General features: G+C 47.4%; 1 protein-coding gene across 6 annotated transcripts; it reads right to left on the bottom strand.

The window, feature by feature from the left end:
• Positions 1 to 249: 249 nt before the first annotated feature.
• On the bottom strand, positions 250 to 17580 carry LOC136542735 (protein transport protein SEC31 homolog B-like). 6 transcript variants are annotated; one of them, XM_066535304.1, is made up of 22 exons: positions 17073 to 17580; positions 16938 to 16995; positions 16721 to 16843; positions 16183 to 16279; positions 16048 to 16084; positions 15846 to 15951; positions 15507 to 15564; positions 15306 to 15403; positions 15073 to 15192; positions 12536 to 12578; positions 11906 to 12033; positions 11704 to 11831; positions 11110 to 11626; positions 10921 to 11013; positions 6092 to 6277; positions 5803 to 6013; positions 5075 to 5181; positions 2271 to 2420; positions 1739 to 1870; positions 1314 to 1662; positions 971 to 1209; positions 250 to 848 (listed from the first exon to the last, which is right to left on the bottom strand). In XM_066535304.1, the coding sequence occupies exons 1-22, from the start codon at positions 17390 to 17392 to the stop codon at positions 756 to 758; spliced, it is 3393 nt and encodes a 1130-aa protein (XP_066391401.1). In that variant the 5' UTR covers positions 17393 to 17580; the 3' UTR covers positions 250 to 755. The 6 variants fall into 6 exon arrangements, with proteins under 6 accessions (XP_066391401.1, XP_066391403.1, XP_066391402.1 ...); XM_066535306.1 differs by having other exon boundaries at positions 1739 to 1864; XM_066535305.1 differs by having other exon boundaries at positions 2271 to 2417.
• Positions 17581 to 17633: the final 53 nt, after the last annotated feature.

The following is a 17633-nucleotide window of genomic DNA, read 5'->3' as shown; positions in this document are numbered from 1 at the left end:
GTAGCTGTTGCTGTAGGCTGCTGCTACACTGTTGTCCAAAGAGAGAAGATTATGGCCACTGTTAATCGTCAGGTTATTGCAGGTTTTTTTTTCTTTTCTGGAGCACCAAACTCAAATAAGCACGAGCACGATTTGATTAGTCGGTTCGGCAAGCTCTAATAACCGCAACGAAAGAAACTCCCTTACCGCGGAACTGAAAGAACATTCACGGAATACTAGTAAACTGCCAGGACCATGACAACAAGAAGAGAGGCCAGAACATGTAAACCAGTAAATGGTCTACGCCAAGAGCACAATCCGCACGTCCAACATGCAATACAGATTCAAGATTACAGAAATTTATTGATTTCTGTTTACAGTACAAAAAAAAACAAGCCACTGTCACTCGTATTGACCATCTAGAGTTCTTCGAATGTCCGAACTGACGAATTCTAAGTGCAAAAATTGAAAAAGGTGATCCACCAGCTATAACAGACTAAGTGCGCTCTTACAATTACCATTCAGAATAACCAACAGCCCGGCAACAGGTCACCTTACAGCAGATGTCAAAAACCAAAACTATTATCGAAATGTATAAGAGAACCGAAGTATCAGACCAATTTCACCAACACGTCTAGGCAGAATCAAGAGCCGGGAACAAAGAAGCAGGATAACACCGCTGTGCTGGCGAACCCTCTGAACTGCTAACGCTATCATTTCTGGCAAGCAGCAGAAAAGGTGTGTACAGAACTGGCTGCATGAGAAGGCCACAAGGTTTACATTCTGAAATTCTGCCTTGTCTTGATCATCCGCTTCAATGCTGCAAGCCAGAAGTTGCACTCATCCCAGTCACTTGTTGTTAAGAGTACCTGACAACAACATTGTGCAGTTGCAGATAGTTAGAAGTCAGGGAAGAACTGATATCCAAACTTTGAAAAGAACATGGAGAAGACAGACACTACAGAGCCTAAAAGATCAACATCCAATCTACCTGGAGGTGCATCGCAGTGGCAAAATCACTAGCATCAATTGCACTGCACAACTGAATAAGTTTTGATGAAACATTTGGAGATATGTCGCCACTATTTAGTTTTGAAAACAATGCCCCTATTTTCCTTGAATTGTCCTCAATTTCACGCTTTTTTGCTTGAGTTGCTTGTGATCCTCCCAGAGCTTTGGACGTCTCATCGAATAGTCTGGTTAGTGTACCAATAACAGGTCTCAGCTCAGCTGCAAAGACAACAAGAGTGTCAGATATTTGGTAGACCTCATATGAAATCACAAGTCAGACAACAAGATGGAAGCCTTTAGCCTTGCATCTGCATTCGACATACCAGACACTTTTGTCGTATCAGCTGTCTGCACAGTCGGGGGAGGTGCAGGAGGAGCTGGCTGTGCCTGCACCTGTGTTGGACTTGAAGGCTGTGCAGGACTTAAACCTGGCCTCGGAGCGAAGCTTTGATTGTTCGATGGCATAAGCCTAGAAGTTGAGTTAGTAGCAGCAGAATGTGGAAACATCTGGTTAGGGACTGTTCCTGGTACGGGGGCGCTCGGACCAAAAGAAGATACTGATGGAGCAGCAGGCTGATATTGAACAGGCGATACAGGCTGATGAAATGTTGTTGGAGGTCCGCTTGGATAAGGAGCAGATGGTCCAGAAGAATACGGTTGATTTGCAGCACCCTGTTAAGACCAGAGAGACCAGTTTGGAACAAATATCACAGAAATACTAGTAAATATAAGTCACCAGTATACCTACCGTGTAAAGCTGGGAACCTAAGGTATTAGGTTGCAGATATTGTCCAGGATTTTTTAGACCAGCTGGGTTCGCTGGAGTAAATGTCTTCACTGTTTGCGGAGGCACTAGTACAGGTGAAGGGCCTGGCTGTTGCTGCGAAAAAATGTCAAAATAACCAGTGAGTGTAATAATTTTGCATTACCTTAAATGGAAAACGACACAAAACACTCATTAACTTCAGATGAGGCAAAATTCTGCTGGTCAACCCTCAAAAGTAGCATATACTTGAGCAAGAAAAACTTCAAATACATGGGGGGGAGGGGCTACATGTTCAGACATACCACAATATATCCAACATTACATTTCTTTTGTTCAAACACAGCACCAAAAAAAGGGAAACCAAATATTTGCTATTTTGTACCAAATACTTGCTGCAACGAACTGGGCACTCAAACTACAAAACCACTGAGAAGCTTCTCCAAGCACAACTGACCTATAGGGTTGTTCACGTACATGTGATGCTAAAAAAAAGGATTTCCTGAATCACAAATACCTGAGAGTTGGCAGGTGTGCTAGGTGGAACAAACATATTGGTTGGTTGTTGAGGTTGATATGCGTTGTTGTATCCATAGGCTCCAGTAGGCTGTTGTGGGTAAGGTTCTGAATATGTATTACTTGGTACATTGTATGGTTGAGGTACCTGCTGTTAGCAGTGGTCAGAACATTATCCTACAAAACCAATAGAGCAAAAATGCCACTCCCACTATCACAAATGTTTAAGACATTGTCACGGCCTTACAAGATGACACTTTGACTTTAGTTTTATGAGAATATGACATTTTAAATATGTTCAAATATTGTAAAATTGTTTTTATGATGAACCTAGCAACATCTATATTACAATGTAAATCTACTATGAACTCTTATACAGAAAAGGTTTGACAGAAAGAAAACCTAAAACGGCACATTTGTTAGGGAGTATTAGTTTATTGGGGAAATTGACTGGCGGACACCCACAGTGGTGGTCGTTTGCTGCCGGACACCCAAAGTGGAGCTGTATGCTAGAAGACACTCTGGTTTGTTGTAATTATGCCAGAGGACACCGCGGACCGGTTTCCCCCGGTTGAGGGGAGAGAAATTTTCAGTTTGGACATCCGGTGCCCCTGAGCCACGTTTGGGTCGTTCTTTACTATTCTGTGTACATCCCCCGTGTATGCGTAGCAATTTATCCTGTGGTTGACGCGTGGGTCAGGGCTGACTGGGGCACTGTGAGCTCGTGGACCTATACACCGATCTATGGACTTGCCCCTTCAGTATCAGTGGTCTTTGTGAACCTTGTCTACAGAAGAGGAGGGAAAGGGAGTGGACCCTATGATAGGCGGGCCCCGCGGCCAGGCGTGGCCGGCCCCTATTGGGCCGAGTGATGTGGCCGAGCGCTGCCTTGCGCTGGTCGTCCTCATCCGCTGCCAAGCCATGAGGTTAGAAAGGAGAGGAAGGGAGAGAGAAAGAAGAGAGAGAGGGCGACAGAAAGAGAGGAGAGGGCATGGCGGCGGCGGCGGCTCATGGCCACGGCTCCGACGCGGTGACCGGTAGGCGGAGGGCACAGGGGGCGGCGACGGAGGAGAGAGAGCGGAGGAAGATAGCGAGGGAGGAGAGGGAGGCGGAACAGAGAGGGAGGGGCGCGCCGACTGTGGGGAGGTTGGCTCCGGCGACGTGGGGTGAAAGTGGAGCAGAGAGGGAGATGAGAGAGACGGAGAGGGCAGAGGGCTCACGGCGTTGGGCAAGGCGGAGGATGGGGAGGAGTCAGGCCAGGACGGATCCCGGCGTGGAGACGACGACATCCGGCTGGGCTGCGGCAACCCGGGGCGCAAGCGTCTGTGGCTGGTGCGACGCAGCTTCGTCGGTGCTCAGGGCGGCTTCGGCGAGCGCGGCTCTAGCGTCCTGCGGCGCGGTGGTGCTCGCCCGTGCCGTGCGTACGCGAATTCGAGCAGGCGGCGTTCTCCGTTCTAATCGAGAGGGAGGAGGTAGAACACCGAAGCAGAGAGGCAGCGGGCGACCTGGGTGTCGCGGTGCCGACGACGTGTGCTGTAGCGCGGCGCGAGGTGACGGCGCTCAGGCATCATCGGCATCTCCATCGCGTGCTCGGGCTCGGCTTCGTTGGTGCGGCCTTGGCGAGTGCGTCCTCGGCCTTCGACGACGACAGCGGCTTCGGCGACAGAGGCGAGCACGGCGGCGGTCACGGCGAGCTCCTTGGCTTCCGTTCTTTCGGCGCGGCGGCTCGGGGCTGGCCGCGGCTGCGTCCCGGCGATGGTGCTCGGCCTTGGGCCAAGGTGCGGCGACTCGGCAGAACTCCGCGAGGCTCGCCGTCGCCTTCGGTGGCAGAGGGTCGCCGTCGCCTTCGGTGGCAGAGGTAGCCTTCGGATGGCAGGCAAGGGCGGCGGGCGCCGTCGCCTTCGGTGGCAGAGGTGAGGCGGGGGTCGCGGCGAAGACACTGCCGCACATCTTCCTCTTTCCTCTCCCTCTCGCCGCTCGCTGACCGCACAGGGAAGGATGAGGAGCCGCGGACGAGCTCACACCACCTCGCCTGGTCCGCGGGCGCCAAGACCGCCGCCGGTGCCGAGGTCTTCACCGGCGCCCTATGCCCCTGCCCCGTCCATCTCGCTCTGTTCTGTTTCTTCCCCGTCCCTTGCTCCGCCCTTGCCTGCCATCCGCGCCGCCGCTACCGGAGCTGCCACCACTCCGAGATGACGCCGCGCCACTCCTCCCACCCTCACCTGCCGAGCCGCCGTCGTGCCAAGCCTCACCACCTGCGTCGCCCTCCTCTGACCCCGCGGCCGCCCCGCTGACCCGGCCGGCCTGTGCCGGAGCCGAGCGCCACCCAGGCCTACCCAAGCCGCTCCGCTCCCTCCCTCTCTCTCTCCCTCCCTCTCTCTCTCTCTCTCTCTCTCCTTCCGTCCGCCCTGTGCCACACAAAAACGGATGAGGACTGCCGAGACATCCAAAGCCGTTCGCCGGCCACGTCGTCCCAGCTAGTGAGCGCAAGACACGTCGCCGAACAACAGGCTCGGGTCGGTTATTAGTTGGTCCAACCAGACCCAAACGTGGCTCAGGGGCACCGGATGTCCAAACTAAATTTCTCTCTCCTCAACCGGTGGAAACCGACCCGCGGTGTCCTCTGGCATAATTACAACAAACCAGAGTGTCTTCTAGCATACAGCTCCACTTTGGGTGTCCGCCAGCAAACGACCACCACTGTGGGTGTCCGCCAGCCAATTTCCCCTAGTTTATTCTGGCAAACATTGAACTGGTAAATCAAATGGCAAATTTTAAGTATGAAATGATGGTACAAGAGGGAACCTGGTAAACATTCTGAGAATAGTCTGGGGTGGTATATGGTTGATTTGTGACATTGGGGTCAGAAGTGCCGGTGCTTTCAGAAACAGAACTACTAGCATTATCGTTCTCTGCAAAATAAAACTCTAATAAATACTATGGTATAAAATGAAAGTCCAATATTTTAGGACAGCAGCATGAAGAAAAGTGACTTTACTCTGGATACAAAAAGGTGAAACAAAAGACAGGTTCTGTAAGTTCAAATGTGAATATTCACAGCGTACATGCTAAAGGACGAATTAAATCGATACACCAAATTTAAACCAAGTAATACTTCATTTACATGTAAGCAACAACGAAAAGTTAAACAAAGATAAGAAAAAAAAAAGGATAATATAATGTTGCTATACAGATCTTAGATGTACAAGTTCTGGATAGGGGCTCAAGGTTATTGCATGGAAGGCTAGCCAAAAACTGAATGAAGTAGCGAGATATTTGGTAGTAAATAACAATTAAAAACATCAAACTGAACAGGATGAAAAACAACTTTGTTACAGCAAGGTGTGAGATGGCCAGTACTTTTCAATATGCACAGGCACCAACGGGGAATACAGAACCCATTCAGTTCAACAATGTGTGGTCACATCATAGCAAAAAAATATATAGACCGGAAAAATGGATAAAAAAAACTTCAAACCAATGAAAGACGGAATAACGGAAGACAAAATTAAGTGATGTAAGTTTGGAGCGACCTTCTGTAGAACATGCAATTCGATCTCTCAAAATTGCCAGCTCTTGCGAATGTTCATCTGATCCCAACAGTTTTAAATACTCCATTGCAGTTTTAAGAAGACCTTGACTAGCCAGCAATTCAGCGTAGTTCTCAACAAGCTTAGACAGTGACGCGCTAAATCTCTTGTGGCCCGTAGCAAGGGCAAGAGTAATGGTTTTTTCCATCAAATCCTGCATTTCCACAGTGGTCAATTAGGAACTGTTTGGAAGCAATGCTATAGAATGTGAACTAGTATTATGCAACCGTACCTGGAGAAGATCAACATAAGTCTTCCCACCATCTTCAGATTTCAAGGTGCGGGACCAAATTTCAACAGCTTTGTCAATATTTCCAGCACAAATATAACAGAGGGTTGCAGCTAGCGTATCTCCAACATTCAGAAGTCTAGACGCAAGTGTGTCACACAAAATATGCCACTCCTCTTTCTGTGCAAACTGTTTTGAGTTCACAGTTAAATTAGATTTCATATACAAGCTCAAATCAAATTTATACCATAGATAAGGAATATGAGAAGTCATCAACCCAGCTAAAAAACTGTTTCACTGGGACAACAGCCAGTCCACTGGCTAGAGAAACAGTTTTCTAAACAACAATCTAAGAAAATGCAGGTAATTAAAGTTTGTTCAGTAAGGTTCTATTTACAGCTTGACAGAGTTTGGACAAAGTTATGTTTTGCGAGATGGTCCGATAATACAGCTTATCCTCTCTGAGACATCCAGCACGAGTTCAAGCATCCAGTCCCCAACAAAAAAAACAAGGTGGTCAGTGCTCATGTGTGCAATATCAGATTACCTGTTATGGTTTTAACTCTGCTACTCTGGTTTTGTAACACCCTCGGTGTTACACCGTAAATCATTTACTAAAACATGTCATGAGTATCATGTTTATGTGTTAATGCATGTGATAAAGTGTGTAGCTCAATTTCTGTAACTCGAAACGATCAACTAAAATGCGAAACGAAAGTTGATTCGATAGTCATGTTATATCACTTAGGGTTTAAAACCAATTTTTATTAAGCAAAAATGATATAGAACATATATGTGTCACCTTAAAAAAGTTGGAAGTACAAACTTTGTAGATGACAGTGAAATGCTTGCGGTAAAAAAATGATATTACCAGCTAATATTTCCACTAGCTTAGAAATCGCAAATGAAAATCAAATTCAACTCAAAAACTTAGAAATTTTCAAGTCTGCCAACAGCTAGACATTGCTATGTTTAGCAATTTATTGTGAGAGATTGGATTAAAGGTTGGTGTAGTGTTATAGCTCGATTTGGTAGTGTCATGTGCCATCTTGAGCATGGTGAAGACGGTTTAGGTTTAGGAGCAACCGTGGTCGTGTTGAGCGCTTTAAAATTCGTGCGCGTTACCGGTTTCGGGCTGGTTGGTCGCATGGCCGCGATCACCACGCTCGAGCGCTCGGCGTCGCCGCGTTGGTCGGGGGTGCGCGTGCGCGCACGGCTGGTCGTGGCCGCCTCTGGCTTGGCCATGGCTCGGCTGCCGCTGGCCCGCCGCGCGGAGCCGCTACTACTGCCACCTGCCCCGTCCCGCGCTGCACTGCCGTCGCGTCCGCCACTGCTCCTCGCGTCGCGACGCTGCCGCTGCCGTCGCATCGTCGTCACGTCCGCGCCGGTCCGCTGCATCTCTGCGCTGTTGACCCTGTGCGTGTCGTCTCTGCCGCGCGCACGTGGGCAAGCCACCGTCGCCATGCCGTTTATGGCACTGTGGCGCTCGGGCCACACCAGTCGGACGCGGGCACACGTTGTCCGTAGCGCCAGCACGTGGGCCTCCCGAGCTCGCCGCTCGCGTCCCACCAAGGCAAGGACGAGCCGAGCCCACTGCCGCGCTCCATTTCTCTCTGCTTTCCTCCGCCGCCGAGTCGCGTCACGGCGAGTCAGAGAGCGAGCACCTCTCATCAATTCCTCGTGCTCGCGTCTCCGCCTTCACGCCCCCTCTCCAGCCGACCCCACCGCGCCTTGACTCGCGTCACGTCGAGCTCCAATTTTCAAGCTTTGCCCGCCGCCGTGCCGTTAAGGCAAGTCACCGCCCGCGCCGTGGCCAGCCTCCACCACTTCATCACGCGCCAATTCCTCTGCACCACTAGCTAGGCTTCGCTCCCTCTTCGTCGTGCGCACGCTTGTCGCAGCTCTAGTGTGGCCGCCTCGCCGCTGACGTGGCCGTGCCTCGCTCGGGTTGTCTCCGTCCGAGCCGGCTTCTCAGTAAGGTCACTGGTGAGTTGTCGTTGCTCACCCGCTACCCTACATCCTTGATTGTTGCTGCGGCTCACTAAACGCCATCGCCATTGCCGCAGGGTGCCTGCCGTTGTGGAGAGGTCCTTCTACGGCGTCCCGGCTCGTGCAACCGCCGCCCATCGTCTCGCGTCGAACCCTAGGTGAGCGTCAGCCTCGTAGATAGGTCAGTGTGGGTCCCGTGTGGCCGACGCAAGCGCCAGTGCCACCGCTCGCCGCGCCGGAGCGCTCGGGGAAGGCCGGGGGCCTTGCCGTTGTAAAGAGGAGAAAGATACGAGGGTTCCGCTGCAAAGTCGTTGTCTATAGAAATAGTAACGTGGACTGCGGGTTGTTTTGCTCAAAGTCCAGGGGCGTTTTTGCTAATGTGCCAGCGCGGGTAGGATTCCCCGCCGCGGGCCGGCCTCGCGTGGGCCGCCGCGCGCTCCCGCGCGCGCGTTGCGTTGCGTGGGCCGCATTGGGCCGAAATCAGTTTAGCTTTTTTGTGGAGAATAGAAATAGCTTTTCATTTTAATTCTGAGCTGAACTTTGATAATTAATATAAAATCATGTAGGTATCCAAAAATTGTGAAACCAATTTTGTTAAGTTCTTAAAATTGTGCTCTATCTGTTAGTGTATTTAGTTCATATATATACTTGTTGATACCAGAAGCTATTAAATCATTTGAGTGCTTAATATTATTAGGTTAAATATTGTAGGAATTTGTGGCAAAATGGTGATAGTTTTAGCTTTGAAAATTTTACAGTAGCTTCATGGTATTATTATGTGTTCATTGTAATTTTTGTAGCTTTAGAATAGACTTAACATAAGGGTAGTTAAATGCTCTTTGTTTCAAATATATATTAAATCATTAGCAGAAATAGAGATATATCCTTCATTTGTAAAGTTAGGTGTTTGTTAGTTGAACCCAACACTTTACTTGATGAAGATGATAGTTAGCCTAGTATCTTAGTCATTAGAGCTAGCTTAGTAGTTTACCATGTGTATTCTTATTTTAAGAGTTGTTGTTGCCGAAATGCTAAGTGTTGCATCATCATCGCATGCATGTAGAGAACGAGTTAGCGGAGATCGTGACCATCGGAGATCACGAGTTCTAGGAGATGATCGAGGAGTACGAGGAGATCCTCGTGCAGGTCCCAGAGCCGCCACTGACTGACTGAGCTGACACTGCGCCTGCCCAAGGCAAGCCCGATGCATAACCCTTATTTTGAGTAATCACTCGATATATTTATGTGATGTGCATTTACGTTACATGATTTATATTGAAACTACATGCATAGATAATCCTACCTATGAGTCCTACTAGCATAGGTCGAGTAGCTGCTATGCTTAGGCTATCGATAGCATGAGTAACCTGCCGTCACTCACAATAAGTGATTATTATTATCACTCTCATGATAAAAATGGTGAAAAGGAAAAATGGAGATCGGACAGGGATATGGTATGGGTATTGGTGGATGTAATAGGTTGTGTCCCGTGGTCAACGGGGCATAGCTTGGTTACACTGTTTTTTCTGTCCGTATCGGTTAAGGACCGGCCGTTGCATTTGATTCTAGTCAGGTCACAGACTTATTATCCTGAGCACATACTTGCTTATGGGAGCGGGAAGGCTCGTTGCTCTCTTGTCGTGGGCTCCGGCTCTTTCCGGACCGACTGATTGGAGACGGAGATGGTGGAGGTCTAAGCACCACATTGAGTACGGGACTCAGGTGTGGGGGCTTGGAGTCCAAGTTTGGACGGGGACCTGGACCCCTTGACGGGGCGTGTGTTTCAGGGTACCCAGCTGGGCTACACTGGTTTGCAAATCGCCGTGTAATACGGTACAACTTATGTACGATCTAGCACCGTAGTAAGAACTGGAAGATGAAAGACGGTGAAATAGATCTGATTGCTCAACTCTTGCTTGAAAGTAGAACAGGTGCTTACATAGAATGGTTAGCTAATGAACTAATCATGACTGCTAATAAAATACATACATAAGGATTCACTGCTAGTAATGCTTTTGCAAAAAGGAAACCCAGCAAACCATAAAGATTATCATATCCTTTGGAATCGAAAAATTATTCCCACCAGTCGGATAAGTCTTGCGAGTACATTGTGTACTCAGGGTTTGTTTACCCCTGTTGCAAGTGCAGCTTGACGAGTAGCTGTTGTGTGGAGGATTCTTCTGGTGGGCACTGACGGATCCTTGTATCTTATCGTTAGACGTTTATTTTAATTTCGCTGTTTAAATTCCGTACTCTGAACTTGGTATTGTAATAATGTATTTTCTAAGAACTCTTGTTATATGAAATAGACTAAGTACTGTAAACTCGTTCTCATTATTGGATCCTGGAGGAAAAACGTGGATGGTTCGAGTTCTCCCTTGGGGTGTGCTCGACGGAACCCCCCGCTATAGCTTGCTTTCGGAGTGCTTAGTGTCTAGTGGAAGACGGATACCTCTAAAGGTGTTAATTCGGACGGTTCTGCCTCAGGTTTGAGCCTTTGAGGCCATCCATTACATGGGCACCCAAATAATGAACCAGGCCAGGCCTTTCAAATGCCAACTATATTTCTATTGAACTACTCTACTAGTCCTGCCAAATTTTCATAACAAGGACCAACATGGTGCTAAAAACACATCAGATAGGACAGCGTCCAAATCAGTTCAGTCTATAGTGAATATAAACAAGATAACAAAGAAGAAAAATGCAATGCCACTTTAGGACCGATCTATCAAAGCTTGAAACTTAAAACCAGTCAAACCGCCATTAAGGTAATTCTAGATTAGAAAACATGGCAAAAGAAAACACAAACTGACTGAACAAAAAAAAATGTAGTTTGCACTTACTGTGCAAAGCAGAGCAAGAGTTTCCTTCCATGAACTTAGTGGCCAGGTACTCACAAAACTCATTAAATCATTGCCCACCATAGCAGAGACAACCTATACTTGAAACAGTATAACAATAAATAATGGTGATTATGAAAATTAATATGTACAAATAAATACATATATTCAAAACCGGGAATAAAATGAAACCTTTAAGTAGGGTGAGATACTGTTCTTAAGATAATGATTTCTTGTACTTTCCCAGAGAGCAGAACCACCGGCATGGGCTATAACCAAAGCATCAGCCATACGATTAGCAGCAAGACACTGGTTAACTGCCCCTTTGTAGTCTCCAACCACCAATGCATGTTGAATGCTTTTGTCAATTGATGAATCTGACGGCACAACATCTCCAGACATTTCCTGCTCTATCTGTTGACCATTTGTAGAAACTGGTTCTTCAGCCAAGCTAGCCTCTGAAGGTTGAGGATTGTTGAAAAAATCATCCCCATTATCAATAAGAAACTGGGCATCCATATTATCGGTTACTGTGGCATGATCAAGATTAAGTGTATCTGCCAATGTTTGGCTCAATTCATCAGTTGAACTTGCAGGTGGTGCCTGAGGTGGTTCGAAGCCAAGATGAGTAAGCAATTTTGTCCGTGCAAAATCCCCGTCCTCAAACATAACCCTTAAGAAGCCCCATGTTTCTCTCTCCTCGTCAGATCTGATCAAACATGCAACGCATAAAGTTAGTCTTCATGCAAGCACCAGGAGCAGTTCTACTAAAGGAGAAGTACATACAAAGATTCTTGTGATTTTTTTTCACACAGAGCACGCAGCGAACTTTTGTCGCCATTCTGAATAGCAGCTTCAAATTCAGTTGATCGGCTCACCAGACTTTGCTCAATCACCAAATTGTGAACATGCACCTATAAAAAACATAATATAAACACAGGTACTTGAAGAGTTGCAGAAAGCAGGGCACTGATAAAGAATACTTAACCTCAGATGTAGATGCTTGTGCACCTTGGGTGGGAGCCACCGGATGGAAAGAAACAAGTTTACCACCGAAGCCAAAAGATGCACCAGTGGAGCATTTCAACCATTTTGGAGCCGGAGCCCTTGGACGTGCTGAGCATAATTTAGTTCTTATCAGACAAATCGTATCAGAGAAAAGGTACGCACACTAGTATAATTAGTGACTAACTGGTAAGGCTGTTCAATTGGTACTCTATAAAGTGAAGAAATAGATGTTTTTTATTTGGTGCTTACAGTTTAGTTACAGTCTTATATAGATCTAAACAGCAATCTTAATTAAATGGTCACCACAACTAACCCAGTTCACCAAATACAGGCAAGATAGTATCTAGAACAGTTAACAGAGTGTAACGCGGCGGGGAAATAAACCAGCCAGTAATAATCTCAAACATAAATCAAATCTGATATAAAGGGCATTGTCATAGAAAGAAACATCACATTTGTCCTTGTTATGAAATGATGGATCAAGGTCAATATTGTTGAAGAGTGCTTTAAGATCATGCAAGGGCTGTACACAAAACCAAAGGCAACAATCTAACTGAATATGTATCTAACTATCACAGAAACTTAAGCAAGAGACAGTATGCTAATTCACCTGGGGCACCAATAGCATCACCAGCCGCATAAAGACCAGAGAACTGTAAAAGATAATAAATAAATAAATAAATAAAGGGATTAAATACTTTGTATGCATTATGCAAGCAGTAAACATGAAAGTGCGGACCCACATATACTAGTGATGGATAAAATAAACCAGGTGCAACCAACCAACTCATTTTATAAGATGCGACCAAGCATAAAATTTAATTCACACTGAATAAATAAATAAGGAAATTCAGTTGCCAAATATATGTGCACAAAAGATATTATTATTATCAAGCTGAATCAGTCAGCCTAGTCCCGGCTCAACTTTTAGTAACAAGTCCCATCAAAAAGAGAATCTTAAGATGGAGCTTAGAGGCTTGAGGACCCGTTTAGTCAAATCTTGTCAGGACCTAGTACCGGGATACCCAATAAGGTGGAACTAATAACCATCGAACGTTGACACTTCTGGTCAGATAAGAACGCTACTGCGCTTCTTGCCCGAACGACAGAAGATTGGTTCCGCCTCGCCCGACCACCGAGGGCTAGACACCGCCTCGCCTGATGGCTAAGGGCTGGCTCCGCCTCGCCCGACGTCCGAGGGCGGGCTCCGCCTCGCCCGACGACTAAGGGCTAGACTCCGCCTCGCCCGACCCCCTAGGGCTAGGCTGCGCCTCGCCCGATGGCTAAGGGCGGGCTCAGCCTCGCCCGACGACTAACGGCTAGACTTCGCCTCGCCCGACGCCCGAGGGCGGGCTCCGCCTCGCCCGACGACTAAGGGCTAGCTCCGCCTCGCCCGACGCTGCACCCTGACCCTTCATAAAGACAAGCACAGGGTACGACAGGACATTCAAGTCAACCGCAGTATCGAGGGCCATGCCCTGTACGCCTGTAGGAAGGCACCGCCAGGATACGATGGGACGGGCGCTTTAAGCCCTTTCCGACCTAACAGTGCTCGAACAGTGTTGTAGGCGCCGACTTTTGTCCCACGGTGTTGTATGCGCCGCCATCAGCCCTCGAACGCGGATACTAACACAAGCATGCGACAACCACTACGATCCAAGACAGAATTCACATCACCTACAATGACGGACGTAGGGTCACTTCCCCGTCTACTCCCCGAAGGGTCGCAGCTTGGCCCTCTAACACACCGCACCATCCGCCGGCGTAGGATGGGACGCACCCACTTGCTGACAGAAGCCAGGGCACGGCCCTATAAGGATCAGTGAACACGCCATCTCTGACACGGTCTGCCATGTTAGTAGGGCAGGCACACGGGAAAAGGAAGACCCGGCTCCCCCAAAGGACCTTCTCTACCTTTGGTTTTTTCCTCTTTCTCCCATCTGTAACCCCTGCTCCCCCTTGGTCTATAAAAGGGAGGGCAGGGCACCCCACTAAAGGGACCGACTTTTGACGGATCGTTTGGGACACACAACACGCAGTCAAGCAGCAACCGAGCTCTTGACGTTCTTTCGACCCTTCCATCGGAGACTTGGGGACTGTCCCTCTCTCGACCGTTTGTACCCCCTACCACGAACCTTTTTCGGTACTAATAACACGAGCAGCAGCGGACTGGACGTAGGGACATTCTGCCCGAACCAGTATAAACCTTGTGTCCTTTAGTACACCATCCGAGCCTAACGCGCAACAATTATAAATTTACTAGCCGGTGTTTGTTCGAAACACCGACAAATCTTAAACGCACAATCGTAATAGTAGATTGATCCTTCCAATTCACATTGTCGCTTGTCGGTTAACCTTCAGCAGCCCCACCACCACCAACACACACACACACACAAATCATAAGGTTGATCCGGATCTCTAAATAGCTTGACGACTGTTCTCTCCAGGCATCCATGGACCTTGCCACATGTTCTCACCTTACTGTACAATCTACATTCAAAACAATATGTAGCTCTAACCCACTATGCAAACCTCATTCCTTCCACATGCACACATTCACGGACCCATTTGACTGCTCCACTGGGGCATGAGCACCTTAAACTTCTGAGCAATTCACAACCTCACCGGTCACCAATTCCCGGCTTCCTGCTTAAGTGATCGCTGTTACCACAGGGTTGCGCTTAAATATTGCTGGATAATGCCCCACAATACACTATGTACTTCCAGTCTGATAACCAATTCTATTAGTGAACTTTATTGCCCTAATCGCACATTTTCCAGGTCACAAACTCAGCCGAAACAAAAGCATTAACATGCTCAGCTGTCGGCTGTCGTCAATGACAAATCAAAGTGTCATGTGCTCTTTAACACTTTATAAAAGAAACATAGCATAATACTCTCCAGCTGTAACTTAAGACAAACAACACTAGAATGTCCTACTTCGATGATACCAATGACTTCTATAGCACTATCGACCTATACGACAAATAAATGTTTAACACAGTATATTAAGAAATCCTAGACCAGGTCTCAAAAGCTGGATGACAGTTCTGAGTGCAATGAAGTTGAAGTATATTCAAACCCACATAAATTTAACGAACAGTATACAACATATATTCTGAAGTGGGAAAATATAAGCATCATTACCTCTAGGTTATATATGCCAATTTTCCCATCAAATGAGGATGCTGCAATGACACCTGGTATTTTCCGGTACCAGTGAAGGTCAAAGTTCCAATTAGCACTTGCAGGTAGTTCACTAATAATCTGCAAAAAATAACACAATGAAAAGGGGATGGTAAGAAAAAAAACTTGTTTCAGAAAATAAGAACATAATATATCTCTGCAGTTTGCTTTTAGATGTTTAAGTTGTAATATACCTCTCCACTAACAGTATCCCAGCAAATTGTTCTATTGTCTTTTGAACATGTAAGCAAGAATGAACTATCATAGGGGCACCACGACATAGCAATTACACCTGCTCAAAAGATAATACATCAATATAATAATAAGTACATGCAATTTAAGTACATTGGCAAGTAATAGATGGGAAACAAACAAGATTAGGAGAGAAATGAAACCTTTTGAATGGCCAACGAATTCTCTTACTGGTGAGATGGTCTTCCTCACATCCCAAACCTGTGAAAATAGTGTATGAGCAGTGATATTGATAAAAATGAGAAAAAAAAACACTTAATAGAATGAGTGTGTGATGTGAATTTGATGGAACATCACTGTATAACCACCTTTTTCTTCAAAAAGTACTGAATGTCATATTTAAAGAAGCCCAAAATGAAAACTAACAGCTTTGTCTATTTAATTATAGGTGCTAATGAGCTTACATGGAGAAACGTAAGTAAACTAGATTATTTTGGGGGATTGGGTGTGCAGAGGAAAGGGGGTTTAGAAAAGGTAATTACTCTCAGTGAGGGAGAGTTGTCATCATCTGATGCAACAATCAGCTGGGTGGACATATCTGGATTCCATTGGAGAACAGAGCATTTCCTTCGATTTGAATCTGAAAAACTGTTCAACAGTTCAAAATTAATCAATCCAAATCACAGATTGTATCAAAAGAGATCCTGAAAGTGCATAAGTAACTCTAGCAACTACTGTAATTACCTAGTCAGTGGTTTCTGATTCCTTAAATCCCAAACAACTGCAGGGAAACAAAATTAGTCAGACAGAACGATCAGAAGTCCAAGTGATGGTAACTGATAGCTAAACTTTTGCAGAATCAACCAAAATTTTATTTACCTGTCATCCCATTACTCGAAGTTGAGGCAACTATATGTTGGAACTTGGGATTCCAGGATAAACAAGAGATTTCAGCTTGCGCATGGGACCCAACACTCTGTTAAAGTGTTAAAATTATTATACTTTAAAATATGGTTACATGCTATAAAAGGTTGAACAGAAGAATGTAGCCAGAACATAGTGACATAACTGAAATATCCAAACACATCCTGCTTTACAACTATGTCACGTGCACTAAACCTCAACTTTATTTTTTCATTAACAGCAACCCACATCCTGCTCATACTGAATGAAAATTAAAAATGAGACTGCTACTACATATAACTCAAAACATCACCGTCTGGAATGGCAAAAATCATGCTAGGGTCACTGTAAGCACGCAAGATGGCATCATGTTTACCATGGAATAAAAAGCACCACTGAATCATTACAAGCCGTGAGTAGCAGAAACCATGCATCTCATGAATAACCATTAACCAATCGGGCAAATCCTTAATCCTCTTGTATGACAATAAGCTCTGTACAAAACTGCAAGTACCTTGAGTGGTGGGTACACAATTGGCTCAACAGGGTTCTTGAGATCCCAGATGCAAAGCTCCCCCTGCTCAGCCCCAGAAGCGAGCCTATTCGGCGTGAGCTCACTGAACTCCAGTCCACAAACCTGGCAGAGCGAACACAAACGCAATCAGCACACGACGCAACCCCGTCAGAACGCCAGGCGCGTAAAACTAACTAGCCAGCCCCGCGCGACTCACCGGCCCGGTGTGCTTCTCCAGACGCGCGACCATGGCGTCCTCCGCTTTCCCCTCGGAGCTGAAACAGCGATGCAATTCAGTCAGAACGGGAGCAGATCTCAAGTGCGAAGCGGGGCGAGGGAGGCGGATCCGGACCTGATCATGCTCAGCGGGTTCCACACGGCGACGGAGCCATCGCTGAGGCCACCGGCGAGGAGTCCGAGCGCGAACGAGTCGCCCTCGACGGCGCCCGGGCGCGACCAGGAGAGGCGGTTGAAGCGGTCCGGGGAGGGCGCGGAGGCGAGGAGCGGGAGGTCCGGGGAGTCGGACTGGAAGTCGAGGCGGAAGATCTCGATGTTGGCGGAGTTGGAGAAGCTCAAGTCGACGGCGCCGGTCATGGTGCCCGCGGCGATGTACGGCGCGTCCGGCGCCAGCGCCGTGAGCGCCGCCCGCTGCGCGCTCTTGATGCACGCCATCGCCGGCGAGACCGCGCAGATCTGGGCGCGCGCGCTCTCTAGCTCGCCCAGGGCAGGGACGCTGCACGGATGAATTGCGAGGGCGATCTGGAGATCGAGGGGGGAGAGAAGAGAGGTGGTGGTGATGCGGCGGGAGAGGGGTTGGGGACTTGGCTGAATCGCTGAGGATCTGATCGAGGGGGAAGAGAAGCGGGGGTTTGCGCTGCGTGCCAGCGTGCTGCCACGCGTGATTTGGAAGCCT

The sequence above is a fragment of the Miscanthus floridulus genome, chromosome 3 (genome assembly GCF_019320115.1).
Source record: "Miscanthus floridulus cultivar M001 chromosome 3, ASM1932011v1, whole genome shotgun sequence".
NCBI classification, from domain to species: domain Eukaryota; kingdom Viridiplantae; phylum Streptophyta; class Magnoliopsida; order Poales; family Poaceae; genus Miscanthus; species Miscanthus floridulus.
The sequence above is the reverse complement of the archived record's forward strand: the minus strand, read 5'-3'. Positions and strand labels throughout refer to the sequence as shown.

Coding starts and splice junctions, on each gene's coding strand:
- LOC136542735 (XM_066535304.1), bottom strand. CDS start 17,392: ATGGCGTGCATCAAGAGCGCGCAGCGGGCGGCGCTCACGGCGCTGGCG. Junction 16,844..16,937: donor TGGAGAAGCACACCGGGCCG/GTGAGTCGCGCG, acceptor TCGCTCTGCCAG/GTTTGTGGACTGGAGTTCAG. Junction 2,421..5,074: donor ATTCTCAGAATGTTTACCAG/GTTCCCTCTTGT, acceptor CACTGCTAACAG/CAGGTACCTCAACCATACAA.